We start from the raw sequence: 20,001 nt of genomic DNA on the forward strand, positions 1-20,001 counted from the left end.
AACAGGAGGGAAGAAGCTTATTAAACAAGCATTTGGCTGAAGAGTTTACGCACACAGATATGATTCATCTCAAAAGATCAACATTTTCAAGCTAAATCACAGGTTCTGCATTTTGAAGGCAGGAAGAGGCAATTCCCACCAATAGTTTTTGTGCTGGCTGCCAGACATCATGCTGCTATCACAACTGAGACACAGCTGCAAGTCTGATTCCACTCAGAACCAAGCAATGCAAAGGTGATCTCCATGTTTACATTTTAGGTCAGGGTCACTGCACTCATCCACCTCTTCCTTATGGGGAGCTGACAAACATTTCCTGTTTGTGAGGGGACACTGTGCACTAACACAGCTCTGACCTTTCAGCAAGAAGCCTTCCACACAACTCCAGATTTCAAAGGCTGACTTTACCCTACTAGATGTAGAGCATAAGCTCTACTACAGTTTATGAGGAAAATCCTCTCCTTCCTCAAATTTACAGGTGCTTTTTTGAGCAGTCCACATTTTAAAATACTCATGTAGCTTAACAGACCTGCTGGGATGAAACTGCAGTGATATTTGCTGAAAACACCAAATCTCAAAAAAAAATCCCTTCCACCCAGGAAATAAGAATTCTTAGTTAAGAATACAAACAAAGGAAGGGAGTGTTCAAGTAGGAACTTACTGCCTTAAGCACTGGTCTGCAGAGTTCTTTATTTTTAAATAAGTGAAATAATTCTTTACAATTTCTTTTTAAGACGTCCTTCAAAAAAAGGATTAGATTGCTTCTGCATTTTAGCACTTGTTTCTGAACAACTAGAAGCCAGTTGATCACACTTTCCTTTTGCTCAAATGCAGTTCCTGCAGAAGAGGTGAGAAGCAGAGCAAGCACTGACTCCACATCCATAATGCTAAAACACTTCCAACACACACACTGAACCCCCTCAGGCCAGGCCTGTGAGTACAGCATGGAAGGCAGCAGTAATGGGGGAGTGGGGAAAGGACCCACTTAAGCTTGCCCTAGGGCAAGCTTAAAAAATATAATCAATAAAAACAAAAAAATCAATCAATCTCATTACCCATTTACAACAACAATGCAAGGGTGAGAGGAACTGAAAACGAAAGAGCTCTCTTCAAACTGGATAACTTAAAACTTAAGAAAAAACCCACAGCTTTTACTTCAGCTTCCAAGAAAGCCTGAGGTAAAAGAGGGCCATGTGGAGATCAGCAGGTGGTTTACAGAATGGTGATGCAGTGGCACCTAAAAAACTAAACAAGTTATAAGTGAAAGCAAACCAGAGAGAGTCAGCTAGGAAGCAACATGACCCCCAGCCATCATGGAAGTGAAGACTGTGCAGCAAAAAGTAAAGATGGACCCAGAGAAGTTCTGGAGGTGATTTTGTTGGAGGTAGACTTTGAGATTTTTTTTTTTTTTCCCTTGGAATAGCCTACAGCAGGCTGGCACAATGAATGCAGACAATTTAAACTATACCTTGTAGATTAAAGGCAGAACTTTTCAGAACTATCTAAAGGATTTAGGAGCTTAAACTGCACTGCACATTCCAGAGGAATTTGACCTGCAATTAATTAAGACTCTTCTGGAATGCCTTTGTTTTTAAAGGTTTGCTGTTTTTTTCCTTGAAATCTCTGAGAAAGTGTGCTTCAAAACCACTATGTGACTAACTGGAATTTCACATTATGGAATTACAATGAGCAGGAGAACTAATGTATGCAAGTCTTATTTCTGATTTCTGTTTCTTCACATTTTTTGGAGTTACTGTTAGTTTGTATCTTGGACAAAAGGGCTTATGGCTTTCATGAATTAAGCCTCTCTTTATGTAGCCAACTACAACACCCTGGAAGCACAATTATGCGGCTAAGATAAGACAAAATGCAGTGGTGATGCACCAATTCATCATGTTTGGGTTCTCCTAATGATGCCCATTACTCACAGAAGAGAATTTTCTCAAGCAGTTAGTCACCAGCAGACAGCTTTCCCCATTACTCCTTCCTTTTCTGCAGCTGGTGAACATCCTGGTCCTCCCCTCACTATCCCAGAAGTGCAATATTAGGAAAAGTCACCTAAAACACCTAAATTAAAAGTAAACAAACAGTACTTAACTTTCCTTTAACCAAAAAAAATTAACAATAAGACAGTACACCTTTCATGAGCAAGCAAACCTTTTTCATTTAATAAAAAAAGACCACAAAAAGACAAAAACAGCCTGCTGTCCATTTAACACTGCAGAAAGATACTGAGTATCTTTCTTGAGCTTATTAAAACAAGCATACAAATAAACTAGACACTAATAACAGCTTGCATAGAAACATTTTGTTTTGTACTTTGTGCAAATCTTACTAAATAAGGCATGCTCGCGGGCTTAGGTAGCAATGCAGGAGTTATCAAGGAATGCCGAGAAACCGCAAGGAAAATTCCAGGCAGTCTGCAATCCACATCCACTTATACAGTTCATTGGACTTCAAAGCCCAACAGCTGATAGCTGCAGATCTGTCTGCAACATAAGGCAATATGGTATGTGTAGGGCCCAGCACCTGCTTTTAGCTACTCATGGGTTTACTACACATAAGATCACTTGAATTCAGAAAACCTGAGCCAGTAGTTAAAAAGGGGGTTTCGGATGTGGATTGGTAAGAACCCAGCTTCAGGGTGAAGCAAGGGAAGAGGCAAAGAGGACAATGACACCGAGATGCACAGCCCTTCACATAAAGGGGTTTTGTGCAGATTTTGCATGTCTTTTTATACTGTGAACCTTCCCCGTGGGGCAATGTTTTTTGAAGCAAACTTGTCTCCTAACAAGTTATCCAAAAGAGTATTTCTGGAACAGAAAAAGATAACATGTTTGTGTCTCTTAGCCAGCCTACAAGTGTCTATTGCAGAAATTCAACAGGAATTACTGACACTAAAGAAGGGTGGCTCTGTAAAGAGGAAGGGATGAAGAAGGAAGTTGCAGTAAGAGCAGTATCAGAAATCTCAAGTAAGTTATATAGCACAAAGGGAAATTATAAGGCCTAACTGGAATAATATTTTGCCTCCTTCTTCGTCCTCCAAATCAAGTATTTTCAGGAAATATTGAAGTACAACCTTCTTTTGAAAGCAGCTTTGCATTAAAAATCTGTTTAAACTCCAAGAGCTTTTTTAAAACACATTTAAAAAACCCACTAATAATAATCTTCAAAATCCCCCAGTATTTTGTAACATAAAATGGAATGTTCCTGGGCTAGAGCTGCCAGCTCCTTCAGGAACTCTGGGAAAAGGGCAGCTGCAAGTACGGCGTTCCTCACGTGCGCAGGAAGGCTGGGATGAGCCAGGCCTTTCTTTCCTTTCTGTCCCAAGAAAGGCTGCAGTACAGCCGGGTAAGCTTCGGAAAGATTCCTTCCTTTCCCCGCATTGCTGATGTGCTGGACATTACCTAGAGACAGGAAGAGAGGGAGAGGAAAGAAAAAAGACTCTGTATATTAAGCACACAGAGTATCTGTACAGTGTCCAAAGCCAGTTTACAAGGATTGTGGTCAGAGCTGTGATTCACAGTACCCAGACTGTGCAGAGAGATACTTCACTAACCCAGCATTTTAAAGTTCTACGTGCCCCAGTTCTATTGCATTTTTTATTACCTATCTTTCCCCAGGTTATATATTATTCAGTTCCAGCTCTGATGAGAGAAATATGTGGGCAGAAGAGGAGTCAAGGGGCAGAGTAATATGGATTTACCTTCTGAAACAGTAGGTAATATCTACGCATCTAGAGCCAGCATGGTTGTCTCCATTTCAACAATACTGTGCTCTATCCCTCCCCCAGATCAAACTGTTGTTTTGATTTTACTTCTCTTTCTCTATCCTCACCCTGTGAATCACCATGTCAATGGGTTTGAGGCCGAGCTGTCATATCACCACGAGTTTGAAGCAAGCTAGAAACTAAGGGAAAAAAAACCATTTAAAATTTGGATTTTTCTGTAACTACAGGCCCCACTAACTACATTTACTTCCCTGTAAAGCAAGTAAACATTAAAAAGAGAGCAAGTGAAAGCCACTGTGTGCTCTGCTATATGATCTCTGCTGCCAGAGTTCAAAGGATCAGAGCTCAAGTATCAGAATGCATGGAATTACAGTGACAGCAACACTTAAATTTTAATCAATTGCTCCTTGTTTCAACCTGAAGCAGAACTGCCCTTTAATTAGATGATAATTAATTTAGTGAAACTAAAAAGGTGACAAAATTTAACACTGATGGAAATAAATACTCTACAAAGAAAAAATAACCTGTAGAACTCACTGCTACAAGATAGAACTCACTGCTACAAGGTATCACTGAAGCCAACAGTGGAGACAGATCCTGTCTAACTAACAAGTGGATGTTCTCCTGAGATATGTAAGTAAATCATTAAAAAGAAATAAAAGGACTATTATGCTAACTCACATACTGCAGACAAGCCCAACACTGCACTGCTGCCTTCAGAAGGGGCTTCCCTTAAAGTGCACACAGTTTATATTAAAGTAAGCCTCAGGTGACGCCAGCCTCGCTCTGAAACCTCTCCAAGCAGCAAACGGGGAGCTGTAGATGAAGGCCTCACTCACGCTGCACAGCAATCCCTCTGTTCAACAGCTCTGCACTTTTGTTCCTTGCCTGTACTTCACCCAAGGCACTGTGGAATTACGCTACTCTTCCAAACACTTGAAAAAAAAAATCATCTTAATCATTTAACAGATTTGTACTTTTCTTGAGTTTAAAACACCTTTCCAACTCCAGACTTATCAATCATTCATGTTGTTATTCTACAAATTTCTATCTACTAGAGACAGAGTACAGGAATTTCAATTCTGTGGGAAAATCTGACTGTGGGAGGAAAAACAACTTAAATTATAGATTACAATGAAAAGATAAGTTTTAAGCTTCCCCTGAAGATTTTTTTTCCAGATTTTCTAATGTCAAAACATTTCATAATTAAAATTTTAAGTTTTTAAAATAGTTTAGGCAATATAACCAGAATGCTAGTCTACTGTCAAAGCTTTGCTTTTGTTTTTACTCTTCCTTTAAAAAAGCCTCAAAATTGATACATTTCTAAAAATAATTTTGGTTTAGATTTAACTGCTTGTTTGGAAAAAAACCCCCAAAACACCAGAAAAGCACAGAAAGCCGATATAGGAACTAGAGATTTGGGTTTTTTCCTTTGATCAGGATTGTTCCCTTCTTTCTAGGGTCAGGATGCAATCTGAGTCATACAATTGAAAATTGAGCAAATGAGTACTCTGAAGATCGTTACCAACACATTGAAAGAGGGGCAGCTTGTACATGAGATCTGCATCACGACAGCTCTACATGTGTAACCAGAGCCCAAGCTGTTGTGGAAGAACCACATGCTACTGCAAGCAAAAAAGAACAAATTTTACCATTTCTGCTCAAACACCTTTAGAGACCAACCCCCAAATGAGAAAGAAAATGCTCTAGAATGTTTTGGTTTTACTTTTGTCTTCCCCACTATCTCTGGCTTCAGGTTTTCATATGTGAATTCTGTAGGAGGCCAGCTATGCTCACACCTGCAGAGAACACTGGGGTTATTCACCACTTCTGTTCAGGGGAAAAATCACTCAGAGAGCAACCAGTTTGTGTGACAGCCAGAGGTGGTTTTCAAGCTAATGCGAAGACACCCATGGTGAGTTCCTAATTTGTTGTTTGGTTTGGGTTTTTTTTTTTCATTTACTGTTATTGCAGCAGTTCTTACCTTGCACTTCTTAATCAATATAATGAACTACTTGTTGATGGGCTACTGAGTCAACTCTCCCCCAGGATTATAGTTTGATGACTTGCATCACCAGTCCTGTAGGGAACCAAGTCTGCAGTTATCCAGACATTAATTTACCCTCCACTTATTTGTCAAGAGAAGCTTTCGTTGCAGGAGTTGCCACTATACAGAAGACAGGGTGACTAAGCAGCCTTGTTCCAAATTCCTAAATAATGACCAGCATGAGTCAACCTGGAAAATCCTGAAGCCCACAGAAAAAAACTGATGTAAAACAGGAAGTTTAAATAAATGTCATCAGGAATGCATTATGTAAAAGTTCTTATTGCCAGCACCTGAGAAAAAAAGGATTCTGAATGTTGCCTCCTAATCTCATCTCCCACATGGTAGCTACAATACCGTCTAATTGTGTCTCATATCTATGGACCAGAATGCAGAGCCTAAAACACTACTGACACTTGCAGTACACAGCCTTTTTACAGCAGGCATCTTCCACAGACTAATTCTTCAAGAAGCAGCCTTAGCAAGATCGTAATTTTACAGACCAGATGTACTGCAAACCTTAGAAAGACATACTATGCTGACTATAAACTAGGTAGATTATTCTTCAGAGCCTTGAAAAATGAAAACACAATTAAAATGGTACATAAAGAATCCTGATTTCCACACCTCTGGAAATCCAAGAAAAGGATCAACATCTTCACAGAAGTGTGGGCAGAGTGGGTGATTATTAATGATTCCCAATGATGAGTAAGCACACACCTGTAAATGCAGCCTCTCTTGAACCCTCTTGCAGAGTCAGCTCTTAATGACTCACCAAATTCGACACATTCCCATCATGTGGGAAGTTGGCTTTTAAGGGAAGCCTGCATCCAACACTGCCCACCCAGCAGCAAGCTGAGAGCAAGCACGTCCTCACAGCAGGGCTTCAGCTCTACCCATTGCCTGGCTGTGTCTGAAAGGTTCTTAGTTAGCAGCTAAGACTTCATTTTGTTTATTTTTACTAGCTTGCCCCACAGTGGTATAAATAAATACAGGTAACTGGAAAGACAGGTGCAGTGTGTACTGTGCTTGAGAAGCAGCAGATGTTACAGAGCCCCCTGCAAAGCTGGCTTGGTGGGATGTCTAATTCCCCACTGCTCTTAGACACACAACTTTTGGTTTCTTCTGTTTGCTTTGCTTTGTCTGTCACACAAGAAAGACACTAGCCAGAAAACTTTCAGTGTCTTATCTCCTTCAGTAGTAGCCCAAACCATGATACCAAGCCTTATTCAATTGTTGCAGAAACCAATTCATCCTGGACTTCTGTCCTCTCTAACATTTATCAAAAAAGAACCAATGACTAGCTGAAGGTCAAGCTAAAAATAAAATGAAATCCTGCACATATGCCACCTCACCTCAAGCTTTGAAAGCGAGTTTGTTTACTGACAGCAAGCCAAGAACTGACTTTGTTACTTCTTTAAATAGATATTTTATGTAACAAGTAAAAGCTTCTAAAAAGCAAAGAATATCCAAATAGATCCATACGCTGTGGTCTACTGGGCATCATCAGTTTAAAGTCAAAAGGATACATCTGGCTGGTAATATTCACAATGCACCACACCTTCTTTTAATCATCTGAAGAAAAGGAGAGTGGTAGCTGGAAAGTCATTCCATCCAGCCCTCCTCTGAGTGTGGTTAACACTTACCTTTGGTGAGCAATTCTTCTGCAGCATCAGACATGTCCACACGAAAAAGCAGGTACTGTTGGGCCTCCAAGAGAAGACCTGGAAAGTCTTTTTCAACAGAAGCAAAATGTTCAATCTTATTTTTCACAGATGCCAGCACCTGCCAAAACAACAGTAACAATTACTTCTTCCTCCTTTGCTCCCAGTACAGCCACAGACTGAATATTCAGGCTTTCTCTACCTGCATTAAAAAACAAGAGTTCTGACAAAAGCTATGGTCATACAGAGTTTCCAGTTCTTTGCACAAATGTAATTAAAACATGGAAATGAAATAAGAAGCTCTCAGACAGGTAGGGAAACTACATGAGAAACTGAAAGGAGCTAATGCAAGGTTTAAGGAGACACTAAAGACACTGCTCCAGTAGGCATGGCTAACACCTGTGGTAAATACCTGATAGAGTGAGCGCACACTAGGCTGAAACACCATGTTGGTGTTGAGCAGAAAGGAGCGAAGAAGAGGCTGTGGATAACTTGCCAGCTGAGTAATAATCCCAATAAGCAGCAAATTTACGTGCAAGGAATTCTCCAGCATGTTCTCCAGCTTCGACAACACCACGCTGATGAATGGTCCTGCAAGAAAATAAGAAGGAACCAATGTTTTTGTTTTCACAGAAGAAAAACCCTAGGATCCAGGAAAAAGGCATTTAAAGGGAATTTTGACCACCACAACCAACCAAATTATCCCTCCCACACACTAATTAAAGACAACAGGGAGAAAACTCAAACGGTAGCTGAACAGAAAAACAGACTTAACAGAGGTGTTAAAAGCTTTTGTGGTTAGCAGCACATTTGCTACCTAGCCAATCAGTTTACATTAACCACATATGTAACACGTGTGACTATTCCACTTTGCATGTGCCAATAAGGATTTAGCCTAGGACATTACAGTCTACCACTCTATTCCCCTTGAATAAATTGGAATGGTACTACTTGTTCTAATGCAAATAGAATCTGCTCTTTTTCTTCTTCCTGTGCCTTATTTTTATGTAAGGACTGGGCAAAGTAAATTATCATTAGCTTTCTTGTCTTACCAAAAAACTGGTGGTAAAAAGAAAATAGGAAAATGCTATTCTAACCGTAAAATCCAAGCTGTGATAGTTCCCATCACAAGAAAAGGCATTTTCAGCACAGCAACAGTCACACAAAGCAGGGAAGACATTAAAATAGATTTATAAGCATAATTGCTGGTAGACATAGGCTTTACCATATAAATATCACCAATAAATAATAGCTTTAGTTTGTGTATTCATGCTGAAGGACAGCCACTGAAATACACAAGCATTTACCATGAAGTACATAAACCCTTAGGACTCCAGCTTAAGAAACCTTTGCAAGGCTGAGAACAACTTCACCCAAATACTAGGCTGTTAGACCACACAGCTGGGGAGATGCTTGAGGCAGCCAGTACGAGTGACCTATCACAAGTGAAGTCTTAGAAATGTGCCTTGTCCCACCCATAATCCCACCACGCTATTCCAGTTCCATAAGAGCTAGGAAAACCATGCAGAAGAATCCCTGGACGATTAGCACTGCTAACTTTGAATATCCCACTCTCGAACCTGGCAAAAGATGCATGCCATAGGCAATTCTAGGGTCAAGTAGGTGGCCATAATCCAACCCCGTTCCAGCTCCCCTCAGCTTGCACATAGCTACCATCTGAGCAGGGCACAGTGCAGCCCAGTGCCTGCAGGAAACTGCAGCAGAGGCTAAGGCAGTTCTGGGCCAGTGCAAAAGGAAGGATCAAATCAGGAGTGCGCCTGTTGCCATTCCACTTAACAGAGCTCCACTAAAGGCTGGAATCTGTCATGCCACAACAACAGCCATCACAGCCCAGGTACCCAGTGGAGCAGCCCCAAACCCTTTTGTTGAGATACAGTTTCTTCTGTCCCAGCATAAGCTATCCTGTTCATGGTGACATTTTCACACAGCTCCTGAGAGGAGCCCTACTGTATCAAAAGGGATGGTAGAAGGAGCTGAGATGTGTCACTGTTTCTCTTCTCTAGGTAACACTTCAAAGCTGAGTAGGTAAAGCTGAAGCTAGGTACTTGCAACAACTGCTGCTTGGCACTGCAAGAGAGGTTACCAAATACATAAAAAAAATTCTCAGTAATAGCATGACTTCTACCCCCCAAGAATTTATTGAAAGCAGAGTTTAGAAGCCTTGTAAGAAACAGATTAACTAGATGAGAAGTCAAAAAATTACTCCTTTCAGGGCCATGAAGTCAAGCATTGATACATGGAGAGGAAGGGAGTAAAATAAATTCCTGTTCCTGAACACCACAGGTAAAAATAGGGAGGAGAGTGTTTAATGTTTTTACAGTGGATATAAGACACTGAGAGAACATTTTCTTCACAGATACATAGGCCTGAAGAGCATCTTTGCATTGCTGACACTTACTGGCTGTAGGAAACTACTGTCAGGTTATTTGATTCGGCAGAGAGAGGCCCCATCCCAAAACAGTAAAAGCAACCTAAAACCTTTATCAAACACATCTACAAACATAATACAGCACCCCAAATTAGAAAAAGAATCATAGAATGGTGTGGGTTGGAAGAGACCTCAAAGACCATCTAGTTCCAAGCTCCCTGCCCTGGGCAGGAACACCTTCCAGTAGACCAGGTTCCTGTCTTTGAAAGAGCCTGCAATTTCAACATTTCCAAGGTGTTGTTATGAGTACTTCCTTACATGCAATCACTAAGATCTCCATTAAAGCAAGGTAAGGAGTCTAGATGGGTACTGTAAATGGGTAGCAAACATCAAGGTTTATTGTGTTTAGCTTTTTGTCTTAATTTTCCTCAGTTTTGGGGTTTTTGTGGGTTTGGGCGAGGGATGGGTTTTTGAAAAAGAACAAATGGAGAGAGGGACCAGATGAAGAATGAGAGCCAGAGAGAACATTTTTGAGCTACATTTGACAGCAAATAATGGCAAACAGAAATGGGGATGCAATTAGTTTCTGGTACAAGGAAATTGCCACCACAGCAAAAATAGAAAATTAGTTGAAAAACAGAGTGAATTTTTCAATTAGGGAACAGTGCCAAGTATTTTGGCCACAGCTGACCTAGGGCTGCTTTTCAATGAACACACATGTTTTCCCCCTCCAAATGAACAAGAAGCCATCTTATAGAGGTTTTGTGTTGGGTGAGGAAACCTAGTACATGACTATTTTTTATTATTTGCATTACTCCGGTATCTAGGAGACCTAATTAAAGACCAGGAGCCTGCAGTGCAAGGAGCTGTACAAATACAGATCAAAAGCCCACTCTGACCTCCAGTAGTAATGTCATTCCTGAATAGTCTGGACAGTCAGCAGAGACCAATCTTAAATTGCTGCCTGGCACTAGACAGAAAAGCATGCCAACAACGAGGGCAGACCTGACACTGGAGAACAGGATGCCAGGGCAGAGCATGGAGACAGGCACGTACAGACATGGCAACAGTGCTGACACCTCGTGCTACGATGTGGAATAGCAGAGAGAGGAAAAATGGCACTGTGATGCTGCATTCATCCCATCAGAGATAAAAGACACCAGAAAAACAAATTATTTACCTGGGCTCTGTATATCAAAACAGCTACTCTGAAAACCTTCCAACTGCAAAAGCTTCCTCTGGAGTGACAGAACTCTCACATACAAACAACTTAACCCCTGCTCAATGTTTTAAACAATTACCAAGAAAAAGCAGCCTGAAACACTGATGACTCTGCTGTATTTTCACACTGGATCTCTCACTCTGCTTGGAGTGGTTTCAGCTATTTGGGCTATACCCTGTTTAGTGCCAGGACTCTTCCTTGGTCTATGCTTGTGTTGTGTGCCACACAGGGTGATCTCATTTGGCCACCTTTAATCCCCATGCCTTCCTATATTTGTTATGTATGTAATTAACAGGACATTCCACCTGTAAATGGAGCACTCTGGCTCCTTGGAGAGTGCTTTGGAGAGACATCCTCCTTTGGTCCAAAGGGAGATGATATACTCTCTGCAGAAGGGGTATCTGCTGAGAAATTTTCAAAGTCCTCCTCTTCTTCTACTGGAGAGACAGGGTCAGGAGTATCCAACTTCTGCTCCTCCAAGCTTGTACTGTTTGGATCCAGTTCCTTAATAATTCTGTCATACTGTGCAATGAAATCCTCACCATCTGTGCTCAGCAGTTTTACACTTAAGTTACAATCTGCCTCCTGAGAAGAAGTCTTCAACTCTAAGTCTGGCTGTGGATCAATCTCAGTCATTTTCTGGTTTATTTGTTCTCTCATTACACCTTTAGTTGAGCTTGAATTTCTCTTACTGTGCTCATCCAAGTCCATTTCCAGCTGGGTCTTTGCAAGAGACCCATTGACTACTGTCTGGCTCTGGACCTTGTGTTCTCTGGCTACATTTAAAGCTTTCTCCTTGGAGCTGTCATCATCTTGAGTATCCTTCTGGGCACATAACCTGTAAACCATAACATCATCCTGAAAGTCTGACTCCTCTATGTAAGAGCCTTTGATGAGCATAATGGCATTTTTTTTCATTTCTTGAATGTGTTTTGGTGGCTCTGCAGGTGGCTGCATTTCTATGCTTCCCAGGTCATCATACGTCTGTGGTGAGCTCACATTAGATCCAGGAGAAATCCCTGTGTCATAGCTATCATCCCATTCTAGATCCAGCTGCATCTTCTCACTGAATGGAGTTGCTTGAGCAGAGCTACATGTGCTAGGTGTCCTTTGCTGGAGCCGAAACATGGGGTGTTCCACATCTGTACTGTTCTCCTCTGCAAGCGTCTGGATAAAGGTGTCTGGATCAGGATTTACTCCATCATACAAGGCAGACCAAACCTTACAATCTTTCAAGCACTGGATGATGGCTTCTTGAGCTTCCCCCAGGTACTGCAAGTAGCTGATGTCCACAGACCTTCCATATTCCACAATGCAAGCAGATTCAGAAGAGCGCCTACCAGGATCTGGAAGTAAAGAAGATGACTCATATCATGAGCATTGTATCAAATTTTCTCCAGCAAGGAATCCACTAAAACAGTGCAGGTAGAGTCTTTAACCCTAACCATCCAATAAGGCAAGAAGACCAAAGCATAATGATTGAGATTTGCTCATAAACACACAATTTCTTCCTATTGCGAAGACAGAGCTGTAACTCAAGATTTCTTAGAGAGCAGCCTGCATTCAAACCTCAATGAAGCAGCAGAAAACCACTCTGAAGCAGCCAGAGCTGCGGCCATGCACCTGTACACTATTTTCATGAACGTATATTCAAGCTGGATAGCTGTTAAAATAAGGTTTTGACAGACCTGGATATATGGAAGGAATTAAACTTTCTAGTCCAGGTTTGCCCAGTTTGTTGTTGCCCACCACGTTTCCTTCCCCTCCTATTCTTTCCCCATTCCTCCGACAGGGTGCTACCAGATCAAACTCAGTTAATGATTTGGTCTTCCCCTGAGCACCAATTACCTTTAGTTTGTGCTGGTTTTGTCCAGAGAATATAATCTTTTCCTTGGCTTTCAAGTGTCAGAGTGATTCCAGTGGAGCAGCAGAGAGGTGTCAGGGCCAGCAGTTTTGCAGCAGATACAGAGTAACAGTCTCTCTCTTTCACAGCGCGTCGCTGGCTCAGCATCATGTGGTTGCATGGGATCAGATACCTGAAACAGCAGTGCCCACAGCATTACTGATCGTCCTTTCATGTTAGAGAAAGCAACAACATACAAAATTCCCTTCCCACCTTCCTGCTTTCTCAAATGAAAGAAACAGCAATAATAATATTTACAGTGATCCATTTTCTAAACCTCTCAAGAGCATGAAACCATGACTCTTTATATTGTGATGCTTGGTTTGATGAGGAGCTGTCAAGACAAGTAGAGATAGGAAACCAGTTGCATCAGAACAGGGAATCCTTTGCAGGTCAGAGCAGACCTTTTTTAAGAAGGTATGGAGGGAGTGTGGCATGGGCAGATGCCAAAGGCCAGCAGAACGGTTTGGTCCAACTATGAATGCATTCCTTCTCAGAATCCTCCGTTTATTTGTTTTCCTGGGAAATCCAGAGAGAGGCAGTTTGTCATGCAAGCAGCCAGAAAAAAAGGAGGGAAGGTCATCCAAGTGTTTTCCTGCAGTAGATCAAGACTAAGCTCTTAGGCAGAGGAGAGAAGAAGCTAGAGGAGGCTAAGGAACAGAGAAAGCACAGTCTCGTGTTGAACTTCTTCAGAGCACTTTTGTTTTACTTTTTAAAAGCACTTTTGTAAGAGCCCCAGTGTTAACTGGACAAATGATTTGCCATTTAAAATGCAAATAAATTCTAAAGGATTCCCTAAATAAACAAAAAGAGCATCCACAGCACTCTAATGCTAGAGCAGTGATGTACTAGTGTTCACAGAGATCCTAGCCGTATTTCCAGGCACAACTGCCAGATCTATAGGGAATTTCACCTTAGTGCCTGTGTGTAGAGGGACAGACAGCATCTGGAACATTCATGTGATCTTCAATGCTAAACGCCCAAGTCAGTTACGCCAATATTTCCAAATAAATAACCAGTTCTCATCTAATAAACACACCCAAATTGTAAGTATTTTGAAGCAATGTACAGAATCACAAGTTAAAACAAAAATAATCACTGCATTTAGTATATCACTTAATCTACCTAAAACAGTTCAGGAACCTGAAGTATTCTCTTTGAGAGAGGAATCAAAGAGGTGGAAAACAACAAGAAGGGTGGAAGCTGCAAATAGTATACAGGTCTGTATCACAGTGCATAATACACTAGAGAAAACATGCTGGAGAGAAAAATTTTGCATTTAGAAGCAGGGAATAAGGAGTTTGGAGGTGATAAATATATTCTTAGCTTCTCTCACTTTTATAGAAATAAATCACAAGAAAAATCTCTTGCTCTGGAGATCTCAGGATGTAAATCAAACTTTGTCAGGTCTGGTAGACTTTTGTGAGGACCATAAATACTTTTATCTCTGTAGTTACTTGGATTTCTGCTCTCTTGGAGAACGCCCACCCAGCTCTGCATCCACAGAGAGAGACCATACGTCCCAGAATTATTATGAAGAATGGGAAAAGGAGTTTGGGCTTTACCTTAAAACTAGCTGTAACATCACATCTTCACAATGCAAGCCAATAAGTGTTCTGAACAATGCCAAGGAGACTACACAGAGCTGGAAAATGATAAACATTGTCAGATTTTGATCTAGAAATTGTATCTTTCCAATCTTCCCTGCATCCTACATTACAAAATGGCTCTGCCAGAACATTATGATTTATAAGACACTCTTAGAATGATATTTCATTTCGTCAGCACCCCATGAGATCCTTTTTTCAAGATGTCTAGAGCTATACACGTAATATGTTATATTTTAACAAAACACAATCCAGAATTTTCCTTCAAGTAAGCTATTTTTAAAAAAGCAGTATTAAATATTATTCAAATTTATTAATTTGATTTATCATGAACTGAACTTTTTAACTTCCAATATAGTGTTTTAGTTTTTACCTCTGACACAGAATTTGAACCAACTAAAGGTCTTTTCTGAAAGAAAAGCCATAAATCACCTCAGGTTTCTGTTGCTTTAGGGTTAAGGAATGACTAGTGTTCTGCACTTTAAGAAGCTGAATGGCTGAAGAGCTTCACAACAACTTTGGAAGAAGTCAGATTCTTGCATGAAAGGTGTGTTTCAACTGGGGAAGGGACATAGGAGAAAAATAGGAAATCTCTTTTCCTCAGTGAAATTTACAGGGAGTCAAGTATAACTTTTCTTCATGCCATGGAAGTTCAAAAACACCTGCTGCTGCCTCAAATTATCCTGTATTTAAGAAATTTCAGTTTACAAGAAAACAGTAATCATTAGTCTTTGCAACCATTTGCAAATCCACAATCTTCTGAACAAACAAATCTAAGTCTATTTTTATATTGTGAAAAAAAGATAAGATTTAAAATACACTCAAGAAACAAAAAGGATAGTATTTCTACAAGTCCTTTCAGGCACCTGTCTGTAAATAAGTTTAACTCTGTGAATTATTAATCAGTATTTTCATCAATAGTAATGTACACAGATTTTGTGCTATGTTTGCACTTGGCTGAGCTATACTGCAGAAAACTCCTTTAGCATCACAGAACCATTTTGGCTGAGATCCTGAGTTGCTCAGGGCTGCAGAATTCTTTACAATTCCCATCTCGTTTGCCTATGGAACAGTAATTAATGATTAGCAGAGACAACAGCATTTGCATTTTTGTTGACAGAACTTTCAGTTTTCAGAGTTAATCCATCTTAGAGATGCACTAACAGCAGCATGTATCGATATTTGCATGCACTTACACTTCAAAACAATTTTCAGATGAAGCTACTGTCTCTAATACACAAACTTAATGCATATGCTGGTGTTCTGGCTTCTCTAAAACATTACTGCACATTCTAGGCATTCACTTGCACTAAAACAGTATTGTTAATTTCATCCATGAAGCTGTGCATCACCCAAGAGTCAGCCAAGGCTGCCAGCCAAGACTCAGAAGGGTAGTCCAGTGCAACAAGTAGTCATTTTCTCATCCAGAAGATCCAACTGTCCCTGGCAGGCAGCTCTCCAGCCACTGTGGTGGACTGTGCCTAGGCTGAGAAGGGGCTCAGCACAAATCTGGGATAAACCCTACTGCATGAGGGAGTGAAGGCAAAGAGAAGGAAGCAGCAGCCTCATCATTTGAGCAAGGAAGTGTGTTCTTTTAATCAAATAAAGCAGGCAACATCATAGGTAAGCAAGCATGCTACAGTAATACAGACTATAGATTCCTGAGAAATACATCAGTGAAATCAGAATTAACAACTGGGATATATTTGGAGACATCTTTAGAGGGGCTCCCATTGTTTCCCCAGATGGACTATTGGAAAATGCTTGTTGCTTGGCAAAACTCCAAAGATCAAAAACACTCCTCACCACAAGTATATTTATAAGTCCTAGGGAGAGTTATCTATGATAGTATTAATCCAACACTGCTCAGAATAAAAGTGCTTCCAAATTTACCTGTTATCTTCTAACAGGATTCAGACTTCCAGAGGCTCTCATTACCTCTATCAATTTCCTAAATGTGTGAAACCACCTCACAGGTTTATCAGCTTTGTATAGTGGTTGCTAAATATTGTAACACACACAAAAAATTGTAAGGATGGAGAAGTCACACCATTGGGTGGAGGGGGTAAAACTCCTAGTTAAACAAGTACCCAACTGTAATATATGAAACCTCCCATTTAACTATTGAACCTACATCTGCGCTGAGTACCTGAACTTCCTTTCTGCTTGTCTTACCCGGAATGGTGTGTTGATCCTGCTGGTAAGTGTATCCAGGATATGCACATTCTCATGTCGGTGCAGCAAAATAAAGCGGAGGAAAATCTTGAGAAGGGCTGGTTCCGAAACGCTGCGCAAGAAGAGATCCAGGTATGCAGTAGTAGTCATCACTTCCTCCACAGTCACCTGTAAGCAAAAGTAATGGAAATGCAAACATACTGCACACACAAAATATCCATCCATCCGTCCGTCCGTCCGTCCATCCATCCATCCTCTGTGACTGTGTATCTGGCAAAGCTCTCCATCCATTAAGCTGCCACAAAAACATTGAGTCTTCACTGCTGAATTTGCCTCTCTAGCATTTTGAACCCATTTCTTACCTGTCTTGCAACCCCAGGAAAAAACATCCTCCCTCTAAGCGATGCCCCAGATCTCACAGTGAAAATCAAAGACCAAATCATGCTAGAAAATCCCCACCACCTTTCTGCCCGTGTCCTCCTTTGCATCATGCTTCTTTTGTCCCTTAGAAGCATTTTCAGATGTTGTGAATGTCTGCATCTACCACTTAATTAAAAATAAATGTCAGAGCAGAATCAAAGCACAGTACAAAGTCGTGGTCATGAAGCTTTAAAGAGAAAATTCCCATAGATTTCCAGAATTTTGTCATAATTTTCCTTCTTTTTAATTTGCCACAGCAGAATTTCTCATTTTACTCAATTTTTAAGAGGTATATATGTACAAATATATTCACACATAAAGTCCAACCCAGAATCTTCACTACTGACTATTAGTAGATCAAAATAGAATTCATGATCCATGTGACATTTGCATACCATAACGCACGCTGCTCTGCTTATTGCAATCCCTTGGAGATTATCTATTCACAGAACACACTGGCAAAGCACAGAAAATTCCAAAGCCCACCTCTGCACCATGTACTGCTCTTGCAAAGTCAGCATTTTTCAAATAGTTACCCAGGAATCTAATAAGCTTAGGTGCACAAAGATAAACCCTTAAATACAAGAATCTGTCTATATGAAAGGAAGTATTAAACATCTTTTGTTTACCAAACTTAGCTGGATAAATGAAAAGACTGATTTTATTAAAAAAAAAATAAATCAATGCTGTCACTTAAGACCTAAGAGGATTTAGAAAATACTCAGAAGGGCAACATTTACGTAACATGCTGTAAATATTAAAATCCCTGTTCCATTATGCTGCATGTTAGCCATGTACACAGCAATGTCATGATGCAAACATTCTCTTTAAAGCATTTAAGATCACAAGCTGCTTCTGGGTGGTTACACAGAACATAGGAATGGGGTATGCAGCCTGCAGACCTTATGGAGAGAGAAGCTCTAAAGCTAAGGTCATTGAATCACTCTCAGTCTGAGGCTTTGTTCTAATACTCAGCTACACCATCATTAATACAGTGGGATACTAGCTCATTTTAGCATTAGAAACAAAGCACCAGTGAAGTAGCAAAAGTCAAATTTTTCATCAGGAAACAGAAGCAGCCCAGCTCCAATCAGAAAATTTTCTTTTCTTGCAATAGGTTTGGGGACTTGTGGTGTAAAAAGGAATAGCTTTCTGGGGAAAGTTAGTGTCTGTTGTCCTAAGAGCTGGCTTTTCTTTTTTTGCCTTTTTTTTTTTATTTTCCCTTTTTTTTATAGCAGTGAGTGGTAAAAAGCAAAGCCCAAGAAATCCATCATGTGACATCATTATGACATCATACAGTTCATGGACAAGTTTAAACTCTCTGCCAAGGAAAGGCCAGACAGAAGTAATACATCGTTATGTCTTCACGTCACTTCTTCATCCTTTATGGGGTAAAGTAAGCACATTCTTGGCTGCAAGTTTCACCCAAGTTTGCTGACAGAATGTACTTGTATCAAATACTGCAGCTGTACATGAAAGCAAGAAAAGCCAGCAGATTCACAAGGGCAGTGACCCTTTTCCAAAACCCACACTCTTTGGGCAACTCATCCTACATTTCTATCAGTGAGAGAAACCCACAAGCTTTTCAAAGTGCGTATCATGAATGAAACAAAGAGCAGCAGCAGAAGAAAGCCAGCTGGAGAGCAGTTTAGAAAAGAAATGTTACGTTTTGAGAGCATGTTCAGTGCTCCTAACAGCTTGGGCACTAGACAAAAACAAAATCATGTTTAATAGCCAACATTTCACTGATACCACTAAGCAGAGCTAGAAGAACCAACCAATGATTAATGAAGCCCTAACAGTTCACAAATGAGTTACTTAAAATATTGTTAAATCTTAGTTTTTTTGAAATGAGGGGTTTTGTGAAGGGTATCACATTATGCTTAATTTTTATTCCTTCTTGGGAAAAAAGTTGGTGCATCTGAGTAACCGTTTTCCAAGAAAGAGAAAAGATGATTAAGTTTTGTCAAGATTTAAATGGATTTGTCAGAATCTTTTTCAATTTTCAGTGAAAATGCATTGCCTTATCCACAACACTCCTTCAAATTTCCTCAATAAATGAAGCTAGGATCTATTTTGCAGGGTCACTGTGCAACACTCAAAGCAGGCAAGTTAAAGTTGCACAAGCAACTTCAATGCTATAGTGTTCTAGAAGTTCTAGTGTTCTCTCAGCGTGCCTTTGTGTGCAACTTGTCCCTATAAACCAGCAAGGAGACCAACCTTCTGCTTCCTTGCCAGGGCAAATCAAACAAAAATATTGCTTTGGGGCACTTAAATGCCAGGTATGCAGCTTAGGAGAAAGATCGGTTAACCTGGCAAGCAGATGTCTGTGCTTTTACAATTATATCTTATTTTGCCACCTTGCATTCTGGGTTTACTTCTCCCTTTTAGCGTATCTGACGGTGAGCGTAACTTCTGAAGATTCAAGGCACCTAGAGAAGTATTCAAGAAAGCCAATTTGAACTCCACGAGGCTCATCTTCTTTTTACTCTGTGGGATACATTAGTCTGCTCTGATTGAACCTCTGGAGAACTGACTCTTTTTGCAATTAACTAGAGAAGGACGCTGGAGAAATCAGTTAGATGAGGTTAAACCCAACCCTGGCAAAAATCCTTTTAACTCTGCATACCTTCTCTACAGACTGCATCATACATAAAACATGGAGTGTTGAAAGTGAGACTGGTTCAATTTGTGCAGTTATTATTGAAGATATCTGTTTTCTATGATACCAAAGCCATGCTATTAAGCTTCATTCAGACTACCTGCTGGCTGTCTCCTCTTAAACAAATGTCTCGTGAGACAGATTTGGGGGAAGAGGGAAATCATTTCTAATAAATTCAAATCAGTACT

The 20,001-nt window shown here is 40.4% G+C and overlaps 1 protein-coding gene across 1 annotated transcript in view; it reads right to left on the bottom strand.

Annotated features, from left to right (window-relative positions):
• Positions 1-3,153: 3,153 nt before the first annotated feature.
• The window catches only part of FHIP1A (FHF complex subunit HOOK interacting protein 1A), a gene marked incomplete at both ends in the record, with an annotated part of 33,228 nt that continues 16,380 nt past the window's right edge, over positions 3,154-20,001 (bottom strand). Inside the window, 7 exons of the mRNA XM_082281775.1 lie at positions 3,154-3,404; positions 7,418-7,556; positions 7,848-8,026; positions 11,352-12,392; positions 12,895-13,082; positions 14,515-14,594; positions 16,732-16,899. Coding sequence (XP_082137901.1) covers positions 3,154-3,404; positions 7,418-7,556; positions 7,848-8,026; positions 11,352-12,392; positions 12,895-13,082; positions 14,515-14,594; positions 16,732-16,899 — 2,046 coding nt within the window. The remainder of the gene's footprint in view (positions 3,405-7,417; positions 7,557-7,847; positions 8,027-11,351; positions 12,393-12,894; positions 13,083-14,514; positions 14,595-16,731; positions 16,900-20,001) is intronic.

This window comes from Coloeus monedula, assembly GCF_965178545.1.
Source record: "Coloeus monedula genome assembly, chromosome: 5".
NCBI classification, from domain to species: Eukaryota; Metazoa; Chordata; class Aves; order Passeriformes; family Corvidae; genus Coloeus; species Coloeus monedula.